General features: G+C 34.8%; 1 protein-coding gene across 1 annotated transcript in view; it reads left to right on the forward strand.

The window, feature by feature from the left end:
* The window catches only part of ADGRV1 (adhesion G protein-coupled receptor V1), a 507,196-nt gene that overhangs the window by 37,695 nt on the left and 448,088 nt on the right, over positions 1 to 21,413 (forward strand). Inside the window, 7 exon segments of the mRNA XM_036020532.1 lie at positions 8,733 to 8,917; positions 10,866 to 11,015; positions 12,973 to 13,068; positions 15,825 to 15,929; positions 18,019 to 18,132; positions 19,874 to 20,439; positions 20,799 to 21,069. Of these exon segments, the coding sequence (XP_035876425.1) occupies positions 8,733 to 8,917; positions 10,866 to 11,015; positions 12,973 to 13,068; positions 15,825 to 15,929; positions 18,019 to 18,132; positions 19,874 to 20,439; positions 20,799 to 21,069 (1,487 nt within the window).

Consider the following 21,413-nt stretch of genomic DNA (forward strand, 5'->3'; position numbering starts at 1 on the left):
AGAATGACTGTTGTGTTCCAAATATAGAGGTCAAGTAGTCTTAATTAATATATCTTTGACAATGTGAAGTCTAGGAAAGTGCAAGTTGCCCTATTTCATCTAAATTTCCCTAGACGTTGAATCGATAGGTATGGTGAAAGTCAGTGGAGGCCATTATTTTATTGATGAGATCTACAATGATGCTGGTATGTAGTTGAGACAATAAAGGTGTTCCCATCAGGAATGTCTCCAATGAAGTCTAATATCTATCTATCTTTCTTTCTGTCTATCTATCTACCTATCATCTATTGTCATCTTGAAAAAAAGTGTTGATTCCTGTATTCTGTACACAGAAGAAAACAAAATCTGTTGCAGGAATTTAATCCTGTGGAAATGACATATTAATATATCCATAGATTCTCACTTGAGACAGATGAATTTGATAATTGCAATTGACTATGTAGGAGAGGCACATGGCTGGTCGGGGTGGTGTGAGGGGAAGTTATTCTTTATTGTTTACCTTTTTTCCTTGTTAGTACTGTTCCATGTGTATAACACATGTTTTAAAGATGGGTAAAATAAAAATATATTCCTTAAAATTTTAAATAAATAAGGTAATAAATATTTCCATTTAGTTTAAATAACTGTAAGAGACTATCCCCTTTATCATTTAAAAATATTTAGCATTTTCTCTACTGCTAACATTACATTTATTTTGAAAGTTGCATTATTGAAATTCTGTATGGAGGAAGGAAAAGCTCAATTTTTTTGTAGTACTGGCCAAGTACAAATAACACAGATTAAGAATTCTTAGAGGCTGAATAATTGATGATATGAATGATAAAACTTCTCTTGTTCCACAGGAGTAATTCTATAGTTTTAGAATGCCCTTTAGTAAATGTAATAGAATTCAAGTAATTCTAAACTTGAAAACCTTGCTCCATTAGGATCATATTTTCAGTATTAATTACCTGGTGGTCATACCGTGGGAAGATGCTTACCACAGCATTGACCAGGAAACAGCTCAAGCTAAAAGGTCAATACTGCACTAATAATCTGTCTTTTCATTGTCCTGATACTCACAGATGTTGTGCAGTTGTTTATTCTGAAATTTAAAGAGATAGAGTTAACTTTCCAATTGACAACAAGTTTTGAATGAAAGTTGATTACTGCAAAATAAGTGAAGTTAATTGAATTCTCATAGTTTTCCTTACATTGTCATCTGTTGGGTCCTGATTCTTATTTATTTTAATCTGTTCATTATTTCTAAAGACTTATTGAACTTGAAACAGAAGACTGTTTCCATTTACTCAGAATATACTATACTTGCCATCTTTCCTAAGGTACCCATTAATAATAGACAAGATGGGAGGAAAGTAATAACCTAGATAAAAAAAAGACTTAAAATTCATGCTTATTATGATATATTGTGGTGAAGAATGTTGTTTTATAAATGACATTTAATATGTTTATGTGCTAAGTCAGCCAAGTGGGGACTAACATTAGCAAATACTAGTAGGTTTTCAAAAGGGAAGAAAGAGCTAGCATCCCAGAAAAAACAAGAGAAAGGAATTAATGCCAGGTGAATTTAAAGAAGCATGATATTAGGGTTCCTTGTAACAAAAAGAAGGGCATTAACTTTTTCAGAACACTGAGTCAATGTGGTACACTCCTGTCTTGCTTTGTTCTATTGTGAAGACATCTTTTGTTTGCCTTGTATCCTAAGTTTCCCTACTAGTCATTGTCAGTTTTGAGGTGAAGGGGGAAATATTGCAGAAGTCGTAATAATTGCAGGTAAATAGGAAAGATGGCTAGTGTGGTGTCCTTTCACAAATGTTTAGAAAAGATTAAGACTGTTGAATGTCAGAGTTGCGTAGGAGGGATCTTCCTCTTGGTATATCCTAACATGAGTTCACCATGTCACAGATGGGAGATTAGTGGATAAAGATTGATGTGACAGAATGACAGAAAATCCAACACAAGCCGGCTGTAGTAGAAAGTATAATTTATTGCCTTAGCAATTAAAAGGTCAGTCTAAAGCTGCATTCAGCAACCTGAGCTTGATTATCAAGACGTGGCTCCTCTCCACCTCTTAGCTCTGCCTGGCTGTGTTGGCTTTATTTCCAGGCTTTAGAAGAAACTGGCTCGAATCACATCATCCTGAATCCAGTGGTACAGGATTTCACTGAATTCTTAAGTTTAAGTAAAAGTCTCAGAACTGTGTGTCGTTAGCTTTGATTGGCCCATCCCTGTGAATATCTTGGACCCAAGGGCCATATCTATAGGTCCATGTGTCCTCAATCATTAGCACAGTGTGTTGCAAAACATGGACTAGGTGCCAAGTATACAAATGTCATACTAAGCTCTGAGCTGCTCTTCTGCAAACAACCAATTTGCATCGTAGGGCCTACTTTAATATATTCCTGACTTTAATTTCAATTTTGTTCAGTATTAGGTAACTTGTTGAGTAGGCTGATTTCAGAATCCAAGATCCAAAGAATTTGTACCTGCTTGCTCTCAGGACTCTGTCAGAACTTCAGAGTATAATTCAGGAAATAAGAAGAAAGTAACCTAAATCTCATATAGATTGAACACAATAAGAGATCTAGTAAGAGGTAAGAGATCTATTGGCAGGAGCCATTATTTCCTTTGAATCATACTCACTAAGAGGGAGAGGTGTGAGGAGAACATTGATGCTAGTTGGAAATGAGAGGATTAGAATATTGGAATAGCATGCCATCACAGAGCAGGAGGAAAACTCAATAATGCTAAAAGTATTCTTTTACAATTGTGACAGAATATGAATTAAGCACATTATGATATTTCAGTATGTTGCTTGAAATTCATTTTATAGAGGTTTAAAATAGGTGGTCTGATGTGTCATATAAAACTTTTATTAAAACTAATGAGAGAAAAAGTGACCTGAGTAGATATGACTTAAGTGTTATATCAGTTACTATGCCTAGTCTTTTTAATTTAATAAAGAGAGTTCCAAAGACTAGCTTTATACTATGATGGAGAAAAAAGTACCCAGTTACTCTAAAAAAGAGACTGTTGGGCATTCATATAATTATTGCTGTCTTCTAGTGGGAACTTCACTTACAAAGCTGTTTCTTCGTCTTTTGATTTCCTTTGAAAAGGCCAGCTTTGTCTCAACAACTTTTCTTATAAGTTGAAAAGATGAAAGGAGAGGAGATTCAGTTATCAATGATGTCACAGAATTTGAGGCATTTCCAATCATGCTTGTTTGTTTATTTTGCATAATTGATGTACTCCAATTAAAATGAATTTACTGATTAAACCACAAGGTCTTGAAGCTCTCATTGCCTGGGAAACTGCAAGAATACCTGTTCCCATGTATAATGTGCACCCACGTTTTTGGCCCAAACTTTCAAAAACAAAATCTTTTGCTTTCGTTTTTTAATTCAATTTTATTTATTTATATTTAGAAATAAAACTGATTTTCATATTACAAGTATTATCTTGCATACAGATATTGTTATTGCTTCCTAGAGTTACATTTTTAACTCAAAGCATGAATAAAATAATATAACATGTTTATCTAGATAACAGAATTAGTACTCTAATGCTCAAAAATTTATGTAAAAAAGTATACATTATACATGACAAAATACACTAAGTTATTTGGCTTCTCCATTTCTTATACTAATCTTAACATTCCTCTATTTTGTACCTACCAATTATGCTTCTTATTTCTTGTACCTTTTTTCCCATTCTCCCTCTTCCCCCTCCCAGTTCATAATTGTTCAAATGATCTCCATATGTATGATTCTGTTTCTGTTATGTTTTTTTACTTTGTGTTTTTTTTTAGATTCAGTTGTTGATAGTTGTGAATTTATTGCCTTTTTAATGTTGATAGTTTTGATCTTCTCTTTCTTAAATAAGTCCCTTTAACATTTCATATAATAATGGCTCGGTGATAAACTCCTTTAGCTTTACTTTTAAAAGGGAAGCACTTTATCTGCCCTTCCATTCTAAATGATAACTTTGCTGGATAGAGTAATCTAGGTTGTAGGTCCTTGCTTTTCATCACTTTGTATACTTCTTTGTCAGTCGCTTCTTGCCTGCAAAGTTTCTTTTGAGAAATCAGCTGATAATCTTATGGGAACTCCTTTGTAGGTAACTCTTTGCTTTTCTCTTGCTGTTTTTAGGATTCTCTCTTTATCTTTAATCTTTGGCATTTTAATTATGATTTGTCTGGTGTGGTCCTCTTAGGTCCAACTTGTTTGGGACTCTCAGTACTTTCTGGATTTGTATGTCTATTTCCTTCACCAAATTAAGGAAGTTTTCTTTCATTATTTTTTAAAATAAGTTTTCAGTTTCTTGCTCTTCCTCTTCTCCTTCTGCCATCCCTATGATTGGCACATTTGGAGATGTCCCAGAGTCTTCTTATACTGTTCTCTTTTTTTTTGAATTCTTGTTTCTTCTTTCTCTTCTGGTTGAATGCTTACTTCTTCTTTATGTTCCAAATTGTTGATTTGAATTGCTGACTTCCTTCCCTTCCTTCCCTGTAGATTTTTCTTTATTTCACTTAGTGTAACCTTCATTTCTTCCTATGTGTTGTTGCTGTACTCAGTGAGTTCTTTGAGCATCCTGGTCACCAGTGTTTTGAACTCTGCATCTGATAGGTTAGCTATCTCAATTTCATTTAGTTCTTTTTCTGGGGTTTTGTTCTGTTCTTTCATTTGGGCTGTATTTTTTTGTCTTCTCAATTTGGCAGCCTCCCATATTTGTTTCTGTGTATTGGGTAGAGCTGTGTCGACTCCCTGTAAAAGGCACCTGTTAGTTGTGTGGGGTGGAGCCTTAGGCAATCGCCAGGGTTGGGCAACCTGCATCACTGCTTTGTGGCGCTGTGTTGGAGCAAAGTTTGGAGAGGGGACAGTGTAGCTGCCTGGCTTCTGGGGATTTGCCCAAACTTGTCCCATTTCTAGCCACTTCATCTGCTCCCTGGGTGTATGCGACAGCACCCTTCCAGCTATTGCCCTGGTGTTGAATCCTAGAACAGCTGGCTTTGTGTATGTTTTAAGACTGTGCTGGCCCTTTAAGCAGAGTTTCCTGATAATCCAGCAGTTTCTTCTACTGCTCCAACCCCCATTGGGTTTTACAGCTGGAAGTTATGGAGATTTATCTTCCTGGCACTAGAACCCTGGGCTATGCAGTCTGGTCTGGGGCTGGGATTGCTCATTCCCAAGTATCCCTCTCCTGATTTTTATCCACCACATGTGAATGTGGGACCTCTCATGCCCTACCCGCTGCTGCCACTGCCTCTCCATGCCACACCTTGTCTCCTCACCTCTCTGCCCTGTCTCCATGTCTCTGCCCCTCCTACCCGTCTGGATGAATGTGGCTTTTTTAAATCCTTGGTTGTTGGACTTCCATACAGTTCGATTTTCCGACAGTTCTGGATGTTGTTTTGAGATTTAGTTGTAATTCTTTTTGTGGTTGCTTGAGGAGGCAAAGTGTGTCTACCTATTCTTCTATCTTGACTGGAAGTCGTAATTATGCAGTTTTATGGTAGTTTTGATTATTGTGCATGAATTAAAAATTTTGGAATGCTTTGAAATGTTTAGCATAATCAGTGTACCATATGATTAATATGGGAGATGTGTGATTTGTAGGAATAAAATGTAAGAGACAATATTGTGTGGTTATTGAGTATAGAGTCTGGAGTTTGACTACTGGGTTCAAATCCTACCTAGCAACTTAGCTAAATAAGACTGTATACATCAATATGTCTTAGTTTCTTCAGCTATAAAATAGGGTAAATGTCAGTACCTTCATCATAGAGATGTTGTGAAGATTAAGTGTGTTATTGTGTATAAAGTGCCTGTAAAAATACTGTATAAGCATTTGCTGTTCTGATTACTTTCTATAGGTCATTATAGTTTTTCTATGGGATATATGGAATTTTAAAATGTATTGTAGTAATAGTAAAACAAGTATGAACTCTGTATAAAATTCAAGCATACAAGATCTGGCCAGAAGGTATCCAGCCATGTAATATGAAAAATAGAGATATTTACCGAAGGAGATACAAGATACAAGAAACATTGTACATAGGACAGTGATGCCACAGTCCCCTTCAAAGTAGGTAGGCACCTTGGGGCCTCACACAGTTCTCTGAATCACCATCAGCTACCCTGTTGTATTTTTCTTAATGTCATCGATGGTCTGAAATTTCTTCCCTTTCAAAGGTGATTTTAGTTTGGGGGAAAGCCAGAAGTCACAGGGCACCAAATATGGGCTGTATGGGGCTGAGGCACCTGGTTGATTTGATGTTTCTCCAAAACATTCTTCACCAGACATGATGCATGAATGGGTGCTTTGTAGTGATGAAGCTGCCAATCACCTGTTGCCTATAGTTGTCTTCTGAATCATTCAAATAGTTTCTGCGGAGGAATATTCAAGTGTCACGCAAAATTTAATACAATTTCTTGTTCTACTTGCTCAGTCATTTTGAATGCGATGGCCACACCGTACACATACTTGCTCAACAGTGTCTATTGCCTCCCCTGACTAGTACAGTGAAGTTGTCATTGTTCACACATGCGTGTTCCAGTTCATTCTCCTTGGCTGCCAGGTTACATTGATGTGTAGACTGTTCTCATTATATTAACAGTGGTTGAACTTTTTCTGGATAGGCCTATTATTGCTTTGAAAAATTCAGTAATTAAAGCTACTAATGTGGTCTGTTGTATGTTTCCTCCAGGATACGCCCATCACACGCTTCTTCACACTCTGGAACAGCATCAGTTGCATTGGAATCAACCAGGCTGCCTGTTAAATGCAGATTCCTCCCTAAACTCATTGGATCTGAATTTCTGGGTGTGAGAAGAAGAATTTTAACGAAGGTCTGAGTTGATTCTTATGCAGGACAAATTTTGAGAACTTATATTCCTAGCCATTCATGATTCCCCTTTCTTATGCTGTAACTCTCATTATTTCTCACTTAGAATTTTTTCAGGTGTTTTATTATTTCTCAGCTTAAGTTTCTGTCACATCTCAGGTTCAAGGAATTGAGATTTTTCTTTCAAAATCACAGGAGACCAAAGTTGATCCTTTTCTTACACATGCAGGGCTTGGATTACTTATTACTTCCCCACCCCTCTGTTCTGCATTCTCTTTCTCATGCCTGGTTCATTTCTTTACCACTATTTGTCATAAGTGAGGTGTGAAATCATTCTGGCATTAGAATCCCACAACAGATCTTTTTTAGTTGTCTTTGGTCCAGTCTAGAACTGCTCCCAGTTTCCTGCCCCACCAAATTTTGCCTTTTTTCTACTCTCATATTTTTTTTTTAATTTCCTTTTTGTAAATGTTCCTGGTGTAGAAGTCAGGGCAGAGTTTGCAGCTAATAAGGGAGAACTATTTTATTCCCTCCAAGTCCCTTGGTCTCCGGCAGGCTTTCTTAGAGAGAAGGCACAGGTGTGAAAGTGCCCTGGTCCTCCAGAATCTCTGTCCCTGTTGGCGTGTGTCTCTTTCCTGGACTCCATCTAAACTGTGCATTCCTGTCTGTGGATTTTGCTGCTATAAGCATGTGAGACATTAAGTAATCTCAGACTGCATTGTTGAGTATAAGTGACTGAGAAAATTGCATATAAACCCTAAAATAAATCAAGAACTTGGTTCCTAAATATAAAGCTATGTATAGCCATGTGGCAGTATCACACACATGAAAATTACATTACTACTTGACCAAGGTAAAAGATTAATAGGAAACGTTTTTGGCTCATAGAGTTGGTAATGCACCTCTCCTTTAAAACTCATGAACTTGTTATGTTCGTGCGACTGATCACATAATCCATTGGAATCTTAATGATCCGTGAGATAAATTGTTCACATTTTTAGAGGTACATCTACATTACAAAACAGCAAGGCTTTCAAGAGGCCACTGCACTGTTGTGCTTTTGAAAGCACTTGAGTCACACAGTGCTGCAAGTAGGAACAATATTGATGACTCACCAATGTGCACATTGTCGTAAAAAGCAAACAGTAGTAGTCATGGAAATACACACTTGCCAAATTCACTAGCTTTGAAAACAACACGGACATTTTCTAAAAAGTGGCATTAGTATTTTAACTAGTAAAATGGGAAAAAATTAGGTTCTAGAAATTTGCATTCTTTGAAAGGATTAGAATGTCTTTGTATAACTAAAAACTTTTAAAAAGCGTTTTCAAATAAGAGAATTTTAAGGAAAAAGTAGATACAACAAAGAAATCAGTTTATAGAGTTTCAGTTTCAACTGCTTTATATATCACATTCAGGAGTTCTACAATATTTGCACAAATAAATAGATGAGTAAGTTCCATTAAAATTACTAAGCAATTTGATAATTTTTTTAGTTTCTGTCTATATTTTAGTTTCATTTGAGGGGAAGATGAGATTTAATTGTTTCCATGTTGCTACTTAGGTTTTTTTAGAATAAATTGGAGGGTCAAGTTTTATAATAAATTAAATTTAATAAGTTTAAGGCTACTTACAACTATTATCTTGATATATAAGCTAAAGAAACAAAACATAGTTATGAATAGTTAAAGAGAACCATAGAAGGGTCTGTGATATCTAGTTTATCTGTTATCACACATTTGAATTGGATAAGTTAATATTTGCTTTATTTATATTTTAGTTGCTTAGTATCTAAGTTTTTACTGTTTATATCTGTAGACAGCACAGCCTAATGAAAATATATTAGATATGTTTTGTGAACAAAATCTTTTTTTTTCTCCTATAGGGATGCCCTCTGCATTTTTATTAGTAAATCTTCTTTCAGCTTTGTTCATCCCTTTTGTGTTTGGAGAAACAGAAATAAGGTTTGCCGGGCAAACAGAATTTGTAGTTAATGAAACAAGTACAACAGTTATTCGTCTTGTTATCGAGAGGATAGGAGACCCAGCAAATGTCACAGCAATTGTATCGGTAAGAAATGATTGTGGTTTTATACTTACTGAAGTAAATATGAACTTTCCTAGCTTCAGTGACAAGAATTTTTTTTAGCAGCTTGAGATTCTGAGCAGTTCGATCATGATGAATGACTTGCATGCGCACTATCCCATGTATAAAGGTTTGCAGAGCACTGCAAGGTAGCATGTGTGTTTGGCCATAATAGTATTTTAAAGGTATAGGCTGATTATTTTAAAATGTCCATATGTATATTTTAAAACAAACAAAACAAAAATATCAATAATTATTTCTAAGTAAAAAACATTTTATTTGGGGTAATTTGGATTCTAGTTATCTCTGCTTGGATGTATTATCTATTGTCAGGTGGCTTTAAGAAAATACCTGAAATATTTAAAAGTAGAAAAATGGCAATTAAAAAATCCTTAGTTATATTGGATAACTCTTTATTTTTAGGAGAAATTAACTATGTTAACTTACATAGAAATTAGGTAGAACTTGTTAAACTATTGATCTATCTTACACACAGTTTAATTATTGGAAGGATTTAGTGTATATGTTTTTGTATTTATGTTTAACGAGAAAGTGCTGCCATATGACCTCTAAGTATATTACCATATTTGATGCCCAAAATACTTGAAATTTTCATTTACAAAAATAAGTTCTTAAGTAATAGGTTAAATAATCACTTCGCAAAGCATTGTGAAAAGAAACAAAAAATAACTACCTCTGACACAAACCCAATATTGTACTTTTGTGCATTGTTTTTATTTTTTAATTATGTGTATATACAATTTATTGAGTTCATTTCTAGTTCAAGTATATGTTATACTTCATAATCTTGTAAATATGGTTTTGCTTGTATCTTAATTTTTTCAGGTTGGTCTATTATTTTCTCAGCTTCTCTTGATGGTGACATCGTCATTTTCCAATCATTCTTCATCTATTTTTTATTGAGGTTTCAGTTTGAGCTGTTATAAGTGTCACTGTAGTGAAACTATTGACATACACATTGATTTTTGCATATTTTGGATCATTAAATGATCTTTGGGGGTTAGATTACTGTGTTTTTCCCTTTTTAGTGGCTCTTGGTATTTAATACTTTTTAAATGACTGTGCCACTTTTTATAAAATATGTGAACAAGTTTTCCAATACCCTTGAAAACTTTTGGATCAAGTATTTAAAACTTAATTTATTATTATAAACAAAACCTAGAAATTGACTAAAATTTCTCTGTACATGTTCTTCGTTTTTATTTGCACTAGATTATAGTTTTTTCTAGTAACTAAATTATTCATTTTGAGTTCTTTAGCAGAAGAAATCTCATTTAGATTTGCACAAGAAGTTGCTCCTTTATGATTTTATAATTATTGCTCTCTTTCAGAATCTTGTTAGCAATGTTGATATTACAGAATGATGTCTTAAAAAGTTAAGGAAAAGTTTATAATGGCTAATAAATTTGGAATGCTGGTTCTTATTGGAATTATGGGAGAATATAAATAATATTTCATGGTGAAAGTTTTGGAAAGAGCAGTTTCTTTGAAACTGATAGAAAAAAATTAATTTTCCTGATATACTTTGGCAGGCTACTTTCAATCCTACTTTTGGAGAGTTATAGCTACAGTTTGTCTTGTTAGGTTTGCTGTAATCCCCTTCAGATCAATCAAGAGGGAGAGAAAAAATATTTACATCATACTTCCTTTACAATTATTACTTTTCTATGTAGTGATTTTTTACCTTCCAGAGCATAAGCAAATGTTTTTGTGTAGAATCATTTCTTTTTATAATGCTTTTTGAAGGTGATTTTTATTAGTTGTTAAATATTTGCCTACGTATATCTTATCTATAAACATTAATGGCACTTGATGGTTCCTGTCTTTTCTTGTTGATTGCTCCAGTTGACATCCAGTTCGCTTGTCCTAGTAGTGTGTTATATAAGAACTATCTATATTTTGCATTTGATAGCTGTACGGAGAGGATACTGGCGACTTTTTTGACACATATGCTGCAGCTTTCATACCTGCTGGAGAAACAAACAGGACAGTGTATATAGCAGTATGTGATGATGACTTACCAGAGCCTGATGAAACTTTTATTTTTCACTTAACATTACAGGTACATCCTTCTTACCCTCTTAATCTTAAACTGATAAAACTCTTGCCTTGATTAAAAATCTATTTCTCTAGAGATAAGTCAGTTTACATGACTGGTTGTAGTTTTCACAGAAGCCAGACCTTGTTTAGAAGTCAGACAATCTTGTTTAGAATATCCTACAGCTAGTTTTTGGATCCATTCAGCCTGTTTAGAAATTGCCTTGACACATGCTCAAGAAAACCTTGTTTTCCCTTTGGCCCTTTGCTCTTTTATCCTTGCCCTGCTACCAAATGCACAAAGCATGACCATGACTTCTGAGTTCAAAGCAGAAGGATACAAAAAGCAGGCATGGAAGTGGGAGGTCCATATGCCTTAGAATAAATTCAGAGTGTCCCTGGGAAAAGGGCTTGAATAGCCTAAGGTTTCATTGTCCTTTATAGATTCATCTGTTCAGTTGAGGCGACTACTAACAATGCTTTAAATTTTCTCAAGGCCATTGAGAATTTTTTGAATGATTATATTGGTATGATTAAACTTTCATGAAAATGATACTTGAAACAGTCGTATTTTGCTTTTGTACATTTGCTTATATTCCTGTATGCAGCTATTGAATACAAGAAATGTTGCAGACAATTCTCACATTTATAGAAAAATTGCTTTAGTGTTTTATCTTTATTTTGGCTCTATCATTTATGGAATAACTAATTCTTAACTTTCAGTACTTTCTAAAATATAAGAAAAAGTAATTTTCTTATTGAATTTATTGGGGTATCACAGGTTATCAAAATCATACATATTTCAAATACACAATTCTACAGTGCATCTTCTGTACACTATTGTTTTCACCACCTCAAGTAAAGTCTTCTTCCATCACCATTTATCTCCTCTCTGTCCTTTACCTCCTGCCTCCCTTCTCCCCCCGCAGTTACTACTTTATTGTCCATGTCCAGGAGTTTTCTGTCTCTCTCTCTTTTTTGGCCCAATCCTTCCACCCCTACCCTCATCTGCACCCCCCAGCTGTCAGCCTGCTCTCTATGAGTCTGTATCAATTTTGCTTGTTAGTTTAGTTTGTTCGTTAGATTCCACATGTGAGTGAAACCATATGGTAGTTTTTTTCTCTGACTTGCTTATTTCACTTAGCATAATGCTCTCCAGGTCCATCCATGCTGTCACAAAGGGTAAAATTCTCTTTTTTATAGCTAAGTAGTATTCCATTGTATAAATGTACCACACTTGTTTTATGTACTCATTTACTGGTGGACAGTTGGGCTGCTCCCAAATTTTGGCTATTGTAACTAACATTACAATGAACATAGGTGTGCATATATACTTTCAAATTAGTGATTCCGATTTCTTCAGATAAATTCCAAGAAGTGGAATTGGAGGACATAGAAATGGCCAATAGACATGTGAAATGAAGCTCAGTGTCACTAATCCTCAGAGAAATGCAAATTATAACCACAATGAGATATCACCTCACACTTGTCAGAATGGCTATCAATAAATAAACAAACAAAAAGTGATGGTGAGGATGTGGAGAAAGGGGAAACCTCATGCACTGTTGGTGGGAATGCAGATTGGTGCAGCTACTGTGGAAAACAGTATGGAGTTATCTCAAAAAATTAAAAATAGGAGAACCATGTATGAATACATTTTATACTGCTTACTTTATTATCTGTCATAATAGCAATAACATTAGAATAATTATAATAGATATAGTATTACTAGCCAGTGAGTACTTATAATTATAATAATTTATATTTCAATAACTGGTGATTTATTTTGAAAACTTTTGAAGAATTCTTTTGGGACTTCTTTTTTAACCATGTTGACTTAGTTTGAATGTATTTTCTTCATCTGTGCATTAAAAGTATTGTGTTTTTATTCATATTCTTAATTACTTAAAGAAACAAACTGTTAAAATGATTATTTCCTCTTATTTTTAATTTATTAATTTATTTTTGGGATTTTATTTTAGAAACCTTCAGCAAATGTAAGGCTTGGATGGCCAAGGACTGTTACTGTGACAATTTTATCAAATGACAATGCATTTGGAATTATTTCATTTAATATGGTATGCTACAATTTGATTAATCTTGTGGTTGCGAGGTAATAGTTTAATTTTTTGATGATTTGTCATGATGTTACCTAGGATCATTGTCTGTTTGTAAAAAATTTTTTTAAATTTATTGATTTTACAGAGAGGGAAGGAGAGAGAGAGAGAGGAACTTCAATTTGTTGTTCCACTTATTTATGCATTCATTGGTTGATTCTTCTATGTGCCCTTGACCAGGAATAAAATCCATAGCCTTCCCATATTAGGGTGATGCTCTAGCCAACTGAGCTACCCAGCCAGGGCAACTCTTATAATTCTTAAATAAAATTTGCTCTGACTTCATCCATAGTCCACATTCTATAGACCATACTTTTGTTTTGAAAAGTTTCTTTGAATTGATGAGGCCTGTATGATCATGGTCACCTCTTATCCTAATCTTTTTCTGTTAATCATTCCATCTGACTCATTTGTTACCTCCCTTGGTGGTCTCTGACTTAGATGTTATCTTAGTTGGTTCAATCTGTTATAACAAATTACCATTAGCCTGGGGGGCTTAAAAACAACAGAAATTTATTTTTCATAGTTCTGGAGCCTGAGAAGTCCAAACAAGGTATCGGCAGATTCAGTGTCTGGTGAAGGTCCACTTCTTGGTTCATAGACAGCTATGTTTTTGCTTCGTTCTCACATGGCAATGGGGGCCAGGGAGCTTTCTGGAGTCTCTTTTTATAAGGGCACTAATCCCATTCATGAGGGCAAAGAACTCAGGATGTAATCACCTCCCAAGCCCTACCCTCTTAATATCATCACATCACAGGCTAGGGTTTCAACATAGGAATTGGGAGTGGAGGGTGGGGGCAGTGCAAACACATTCAGTCTGTAGCAGATGTGGTAACCCGGTTCCTTTTGCTGGGTTTCTTCAACTGCTACTTAAAGAAAGCTTGATGTGACTCTGAAAGGAGAAAAAATATTGAAAGAATACTGAGAAAACCTATAGTAAATTTAAAGTTGAATAGCAGACATTACAGTGATTAATGTATCTGTGGTCAATCCCTACTCTGAGATTTTCCCATTAATTAATATTTCCTAAAGGTTAAAAGTCCACATCATGCCTCTCAGTTTTGCTCAGCAGTTAATTTTTTTCTCCCTCATCACCAAATTCTTGTGTTCCAGGCCAGTTCTATGTTCTGGGGTTTTATCTTTAGACACAAACAGGTAAGACAGGTCCCAGCTCTTAAAATGCAACAAAATTTATCTTGAATACAATTGGAGTTTGCCATTAAGTTATAGACTACAAAACCTTCCTGATATGGAGACTTTTTGAATCATGTTACTAATTATCATTACTAAAAGATGATGTGGTGCTTTCCAGCTTTTTATTTTTTTTCCAATTTAGATCACTGCTACAGTTGGTGTATTGTTCTTTTCTTAAATTATTTTTGAATAAGGTGGGCAATAGATAAGTGTGATCTTTATAACTGATCTTTACCCATTAAAAGGATATATGGGTAATGCCAATATAATAGACATTTTGTAACATCCATTATATTGTCATTTATGGAAATTAAATTAATCAGTTATTTGAAGACTGTGGAATTATTAGTTAATTATGAAGCAGGCTCACTTACTTGCTTAATTTCCCTCCTTACTGCCTTTCCTCTGCATTCATTTCTAGTTTATTGTCCCTAAACTCATCCTGACTTGTCTGAAGGAACCTTTCTTTTTTAGTTTTGACATTATACATCCTAGCCTCTGGGAATGAACTGTTGTTTCCAGCTTTGGTTCCAGGCCCATGACCGTTGTGGTCTCTGACTGAGCAGCTGCCCTACATAATTAAAGTTGAACTAAGTAACTGTTGAGTTCACGGTAGTTGCTAAATAGACTGACTTTGGCTCCCACCTGGATCATGATCATATTAATGATAAAGAGAACACGGAGGATGATAATAATAATAATCGCCAACATTTACTGAGCCCTCACTAGGTGTCAGGTACTAGGATAAGCACTTGATGTGAATTACCGCTTTGAAACCTCATTGTGATGCTTCGAGACAGGCATTTCTGCTCCCATCTGTGAACACTCCGTCTCAGTATCTGCTGGAGAGATGGGTCCACTGCCCTAGTCAGTGTGTACCTGGTTGTTGCCCTCTTCCTCCTCTTCTGTGCTGAGTTTGAGCCAGCCAAGTCAGCACACTTAACATTTGATGTACTTGCTCTCTCTTTTGCTCACTAATCCTGTCCTGAAAAAGTCAGCAGTTGTCTGCTTTTCAATGGCAAGCTGACCAATGAGGAGGAAACGGTGCGGGGGGTGGGGGGGGGCAAGGCTGAATAGTTGTTTCAATGAGCCATCCTGGTCTGGAGGTGCAACTCATCTCTGGGACCTCCTGGACCCCTGTGAGCATTTAATTTGTCATCTTTCAACTAGATAACTTTTAAAATTCCTCAGCAGAGTGGCTCGTTGATGACAGAACCAGGTTAAGAACCTACATCTTTTGCTTGACTAGTTCTGTCTGTGTTCCTTTTAAAACAAACAAACAAACCTATATCTTTTGCTTGACTAGTTCTGTCTGTGTTCCTTTTAAAACAAACAAACAAACAAGCAAGCAAACAAACAAAAAAACCTTTTAAATGCTTTTATTAGATGTAGTTAATGCTGGGAAACACCACACCCTTAAGAGTTAAACGTGGATTTCTTTGTCTGTGGAAATGTCGTATTTCTGAGGTAATTGTTTGCACCACCTCCTGCCTCTGATTGATTGTCTTTGCTCTTCCCAATAGCCTTTTTCCATCACAGTGAGTGAGCCCAGGGGCAGAAATGAGTCTGTGCCTCTCACTCTCATCAGAGAAAAAGGTACCTATGGAATGGTCACTGTGACTTTTGAGGTACGTTTACTCTGAAGTCATTTCAAATGGTAACACAGAGTTCATACAAGATAGCTACAATTTTAAAAATCAAGGTTCTTTGTATAAGAAATATGACCCTTAATAAATATGAAATAAAAGTAAATACTTTTATTAACTGATAAATGTCATGGTTAATATAAAAATGTTTTCCTTGTTACTTGACTATACTGTGCTTACAGGGAACACAGCATATCATTTTAGATACAGAATAATAATGGACCACAAAATAGAGTAATGATGTTAATCTGCCAAAATTCATAGAACCTTAATGATAAACCTTTTCAAGGCTATACATTTTTAGAATGTCCATGGGTTACTTAGGCTTATGTAGAGGTATTTAGTATGTGGCCTTTCCCATTTGCTCTTCACATTTCTTTAAAATATTCTTAATGGATGGTGTTAAAAGCAGTTACATTCCATCATGAAGGTCCATAGATATTATAGCATTTGACATGAATGAGATAGGCTATGGGTGAGGTGTATTTCTTAGGGTGCTGGCTGTAACCGTTCCCGTTTGATTGCTTACTGACTACATGCTCAGCATTGAGTCATCATATTGCTTTTCTATGAGTTACATATTTAAACCTTCAAGTAATTTTTGTGTTTTATAAGATCCAAAATATGATTGTATGTGATTTTCAAACATTAAAGTATTGTAAAGTCTTGGTACCAGTTTATATCTTAATTATTGATTATAATATGAATAAAATGGATAATTGGATTTATGTAACATAATTCTACTGAAGCATAGAAGAGTTTACTTGTGCTCATGAGGTCCTACATCATATGGTGGTTATAGTAATTAAATAAGAAATAAAATGCCATAAGGCAGTAAAGTATGAAAAATATAGTGAACACTAATTAAATGTGCAATAGTCTTTCAAGTTCAACACAGGAACTTAAGCAGTATTTTAGGTGCTTAGGGATATGCACTTAGATAGTAAATATACTTCTGAATTTTTTTCTGATAATAAATATGGGAAAATTAAAAAAATTGAATGCAGAAAGGATAAGCCATCATCAGTTACAGTGTTTTCAACTTTGCTGTGGGTATCTGAAATTATTTTATCGGATCTTGAGTCTTTTGTTCTGCTGAAATATATCACTTAATATTTCCATATATTGTTCTAGTGCTTTACTCTGATGCTATTTTCACTGCATATAAATAGAAACTCTTCCCAGCACTAAGTCCCTCTCATCCTTCTTAAACTTTACTCCATGATACTTATCTTCATCTGACTTATTTATTTATTATTTGTTCATTTTCATTAAATTTAAGGTCCTGGTGGGTAGGGAGTTTGCCTTGTTCACTGGTATATTCTTATTACCTAAAAGAAGCCTCCGGCACAAAGAACTTAATAGTTTTCAAAAAAATTATTTTACTAAATCCTCACATGTAGCCTGTTATTTTATTATGCTCTTTAAAGATGAGGAAAATACCGCATAAAGTGCTTGTATACCTTGCACAGGCCATGGTGGAACTACTATTTGATCCCATTACTTAGAAAACTTACTAATTTTGAATACTTTCAAGAAAAATATTTATGTTTTTTTCCTCAGGTTTAATACAATGGTTGAGATAAAATGGAAAGCTTTTAGAAACCATGTAGTTTAATGTTATTATAGTCAAGATCTATAATTATAGGCCTTGACTGTAAATTGGAAGGACAAACTTGCATATAGGTTAGTAGAATTCTTGCAAAACATTTTTTAATCCTCTCCTAAGGATATGTTAATTGATTTTTAGAGAAGTGGGGAAGAGACAGAGACAGAGAGACAGAAAGAGAGACAGAGTCAGAGACACAGGCATTGATGTGAGAGAGAAACATCTATCTGTTGCCTCTCATACATGCCCCAGCTGGGAATCAAACCCACAACCTAAGTATGTGCCCTGACCGGGAATCAAATCTGCAGATTTTTTGGTGCATGGGATGATGCTCCAACCAACTGAGCAGCCCAGCCAGTGCTCTTGCAAAGCATTGTTAAGTCAACTTCAGATTTTTGTCAGCTGACATCACCACAATGCTTTTTTATGCTTGTGAAATGTTTTATATGTATTTCTTCGCAGGTAGAGGGTGGCCCAAATCCACCGGAAGAAGATCTGAGTCCAGTTAAAGGAAACATCACCTTTCCCCCTGGCAGAGCGACAGTAGTTTATAACTTGACAGTGCTTGATGATGAGGTGGGATAACGTAAAATGCTTAGATGGGACAAAGATTCTGTCTGTATTACAGACATGTTAGGGAATATTGTGTCAAAGATTAGGTTGTATTCAGTATTTGAAAATGATTTCAGTTTTGAGCAGGTATAGTAATATTTACCCAGTATAAATATTTTACTATAAAAGCAAAGAAATTTTTACTGTGATTGGTACTTTGTTGGCTATTTTAAATGTTCACATTCATAGGAAGGCTTTAGTTATTTTTACATTTCACAGTGAAGGTACCAAGGGTTGAGATATATGACTGCTGAGGAAAGAACGAATTTGAACAATGTGCAAGTATATCCCTCATGAGCTAAACAAGAGAAAACATGACTTTTAATTAAAAAAATATCTTAGTATTGCCAGGGGTAAGAGGAATAGCTGGAAATTTATAATGATTTTTCTACCTTTCTACAAAAAAAATATTGAAACCCAATCACAACAAGTCCCAAGAAAAGGAAAATAAGTTAGAAGACATTATTAGAAAAGAGTGTTTCTCCCAAAACAAATGAAATATTAGGTAGCAGTGATAACTAGTTTGTCTTGTTCTGGAAGCTAACAAAAGCCTTCTGTTTTTAGAACCTAGAACAGTGAAAATGTTATAATTTGGGGCAATGATTAATTATACATTTTACTTATAAATGTAAAAGATCTTCTAAGGACCTAATGTACAACATGGTGATGATAGTTAATAATTATGGTGTCGTGTACTTGAAAGTTGCTGAGAGTAGATCTTAAGAATTCTTACCACACACACACACACACACACACACACACGAGTAAATATGTCAAGTAATGGATGTGTTAATTATCTTGATCTTCGTTATCATTTGACATCACATTGTACACTTGAAATATATTTGTCAGTTATCACTCAATACAGTTGAGGAAAAAAGGATCATCAATCAGATCATATTTTATTCTTTGGGATAGTTTTACCTCTTACACATTGATTGCCGTTGATTGAAGTAAAAAATGTATTTTTTCACTTTTATTCATAAAATGGAATTTATAGTGAAGGAATGCTCAAACAGCACAGTGGAGATTATCTCTAGGATTTCCATGCAGTTTCCAATATATCTATATCATCTATATCTATATCTATCTATATCTATATCTATATCTAATCTATATGTATCTATAATCTATCTATGTATATATTGTAAAATGTCAATATTTTCCCTAGTAGTGACTCTTGTAGCTTGTTCTCCAGAGACACATGATGTGCATTTTGGAAATTATATGATTAGTATTATATGTTTAACTCTTGAATTAGAAACTAGAAAGAAACAAGAATAAATCATGTGGTTAAGCATTGACAATTTGTATATGATACTTAATGCAGTTTTCTAGATTATTGGACCTTGAATGGTGCTTCTGACCTTACCAACCTGATAAAACTAGTAGGAATATATGTTCATTTTACTGTCAAATCTTTTGAGTTATCTAAAGATTAATCAAGGTTGAAAGACATTATACTTATAGTAACTTCATTATCTGTTCATACCATCAGCTTATGAACTTTTCCTTCACTATCTAAAGTTATTTAGCTTTAGAAAATATGTCAGTAAATGACACTAAACAAGCCTTTCTGTAGGCTTCCTTCAGTTATAGACTTTTATTTTTATGTAATTGTATTGAAGCAGACTTTTTGCACTTTGGTTTCTTTGCAGGTATTTTAGCTATTGATGTTTTACCACTGTTTATATTTCTTTGACAGGTACCAGAAAATGATGAAATATTTTTAATTCAACTGAAAAGTGTAGAAGGGGGAGCAGAGATTAATACTTCTAGGAGCTCAGTTGAGATCATCATTAAGAAAAATGATAGCCCTGTGAGATTCATCCAGAGTGTTTATTTGGTACCCGAGGAAGACCACATACTCATAATTCCAGTGGTTCGTGGGAAAGATGACAGTGGAAATCTGATTGGATCTGATGAATATGAAGTTTCAATCAGTTATGTTATTGTAACTGGGAATTCAACAGCACATGCCCAGCAAAATTTAGACTTCATCGATCTTCAGTCAAACACAACTATTGTTTTTCCACCTTTTATTTATGAATCACACCTGAAATTTCAAATAGTTGATGATACCATACCAGAGATTGCTGAATCATTTCATGTTGTGCTACTAAAAGATACCTTAAAGGGAGATGCTGTGCTATTAAGCCCCTCTGTTGTACAAGTCACCATTAAGCCAAATGACAAACCTTATGGAGTCCTCTCATTCAACAGTGCCTTGTTTGAAAGGACAGTTATAATTGATGAAGATACAACATCAAGGTATGGTTTATTTCAAACCTGTTGCTACAATTATTTTATTATAATATTCCAAGATTTAGTGTGTGTGGTATTGGACACAATGCTGAACTCTTGAGAGTATGTGTCATTTCCTCTACCATGGTTCCCCTATTTTCTTTCCTACTTTGGAAGTAATTTAAATATGCAAGTGAATTCCTATTATGGTAGTTTCCTAGGACATATCAACATATCATATCCTTCATATTAAGAAACAATTGTTCTTCATGATACTGGTATTTGTTTTTACCGATGTCTAATGGCCAGCCTGACAGTGGAAAAGTCTGTCTCAGGGAACTGCAGTGTATTATGTGACTGTATATATTTCTTTTTAAAAACTCTAGATTTGAAAATATTACGGTGGTTAGAAATGGTGGCACCCATGGGAATATATCCGTGAACTGGGTACTGACACGGAATAGCAGTGATCCCTCACCGGTAACAGCAGACATCAGCCCAAGTTCTGGAGTTCTTCGTTTTGCACAAGGGCAGATGGTAGCCTCCATTCCACTTACTGTTGTTAATGATGACATTCCAGAAGAGGCGGAAGCTTACCTCCTTCAGATTCTTCCCCACACAATACAAGGAGGTGCAGAAGTGAGTGAACCAGCAGAGGTAGGTCTCTCGTTATGCCTTACTTGATTGAGTATTTCTGTGCAGAAGAGCCCAACAATTTGATCACACAAGTCACATTTATGTGTACTTCAATGTGACAGGAAGAACACTGGTTTTGGAAATGATGATTGCTTTGCTTGCCCAGGTTGTCCTTTTGTTAATAAAAAAGTTCACTCTTGAAAAATCCTACAAACAATAAATTAGGAAGGTTTTCAGAACTGTTTTTGACTCATTTTTTTTACTGTACATATAAGAAGTGATCAGTTTTAGGTACAATATATAAGTAAATATTAAAAATCAGACAAGCCTAGAAAATAAACAGTTTGGTAATCTCAGATGTGAAA

Source organism: Phyllostomus discolor, chromosome 3 (assembly GCF_004126475.2).
Source record: "Phyllostomus discolor isolate MPI-MPIP mPhyDis1 chromosome 3, mPhyDis1.pri.v3, whole genome shotgun sequence".
Classification (NCBI taxonomy): Eukaryota; Metazoa; Chordata; class Mammalia; order Chiroptera; family Phyllostomidae; genus Phyllostomus; species Phyllostomus discolor.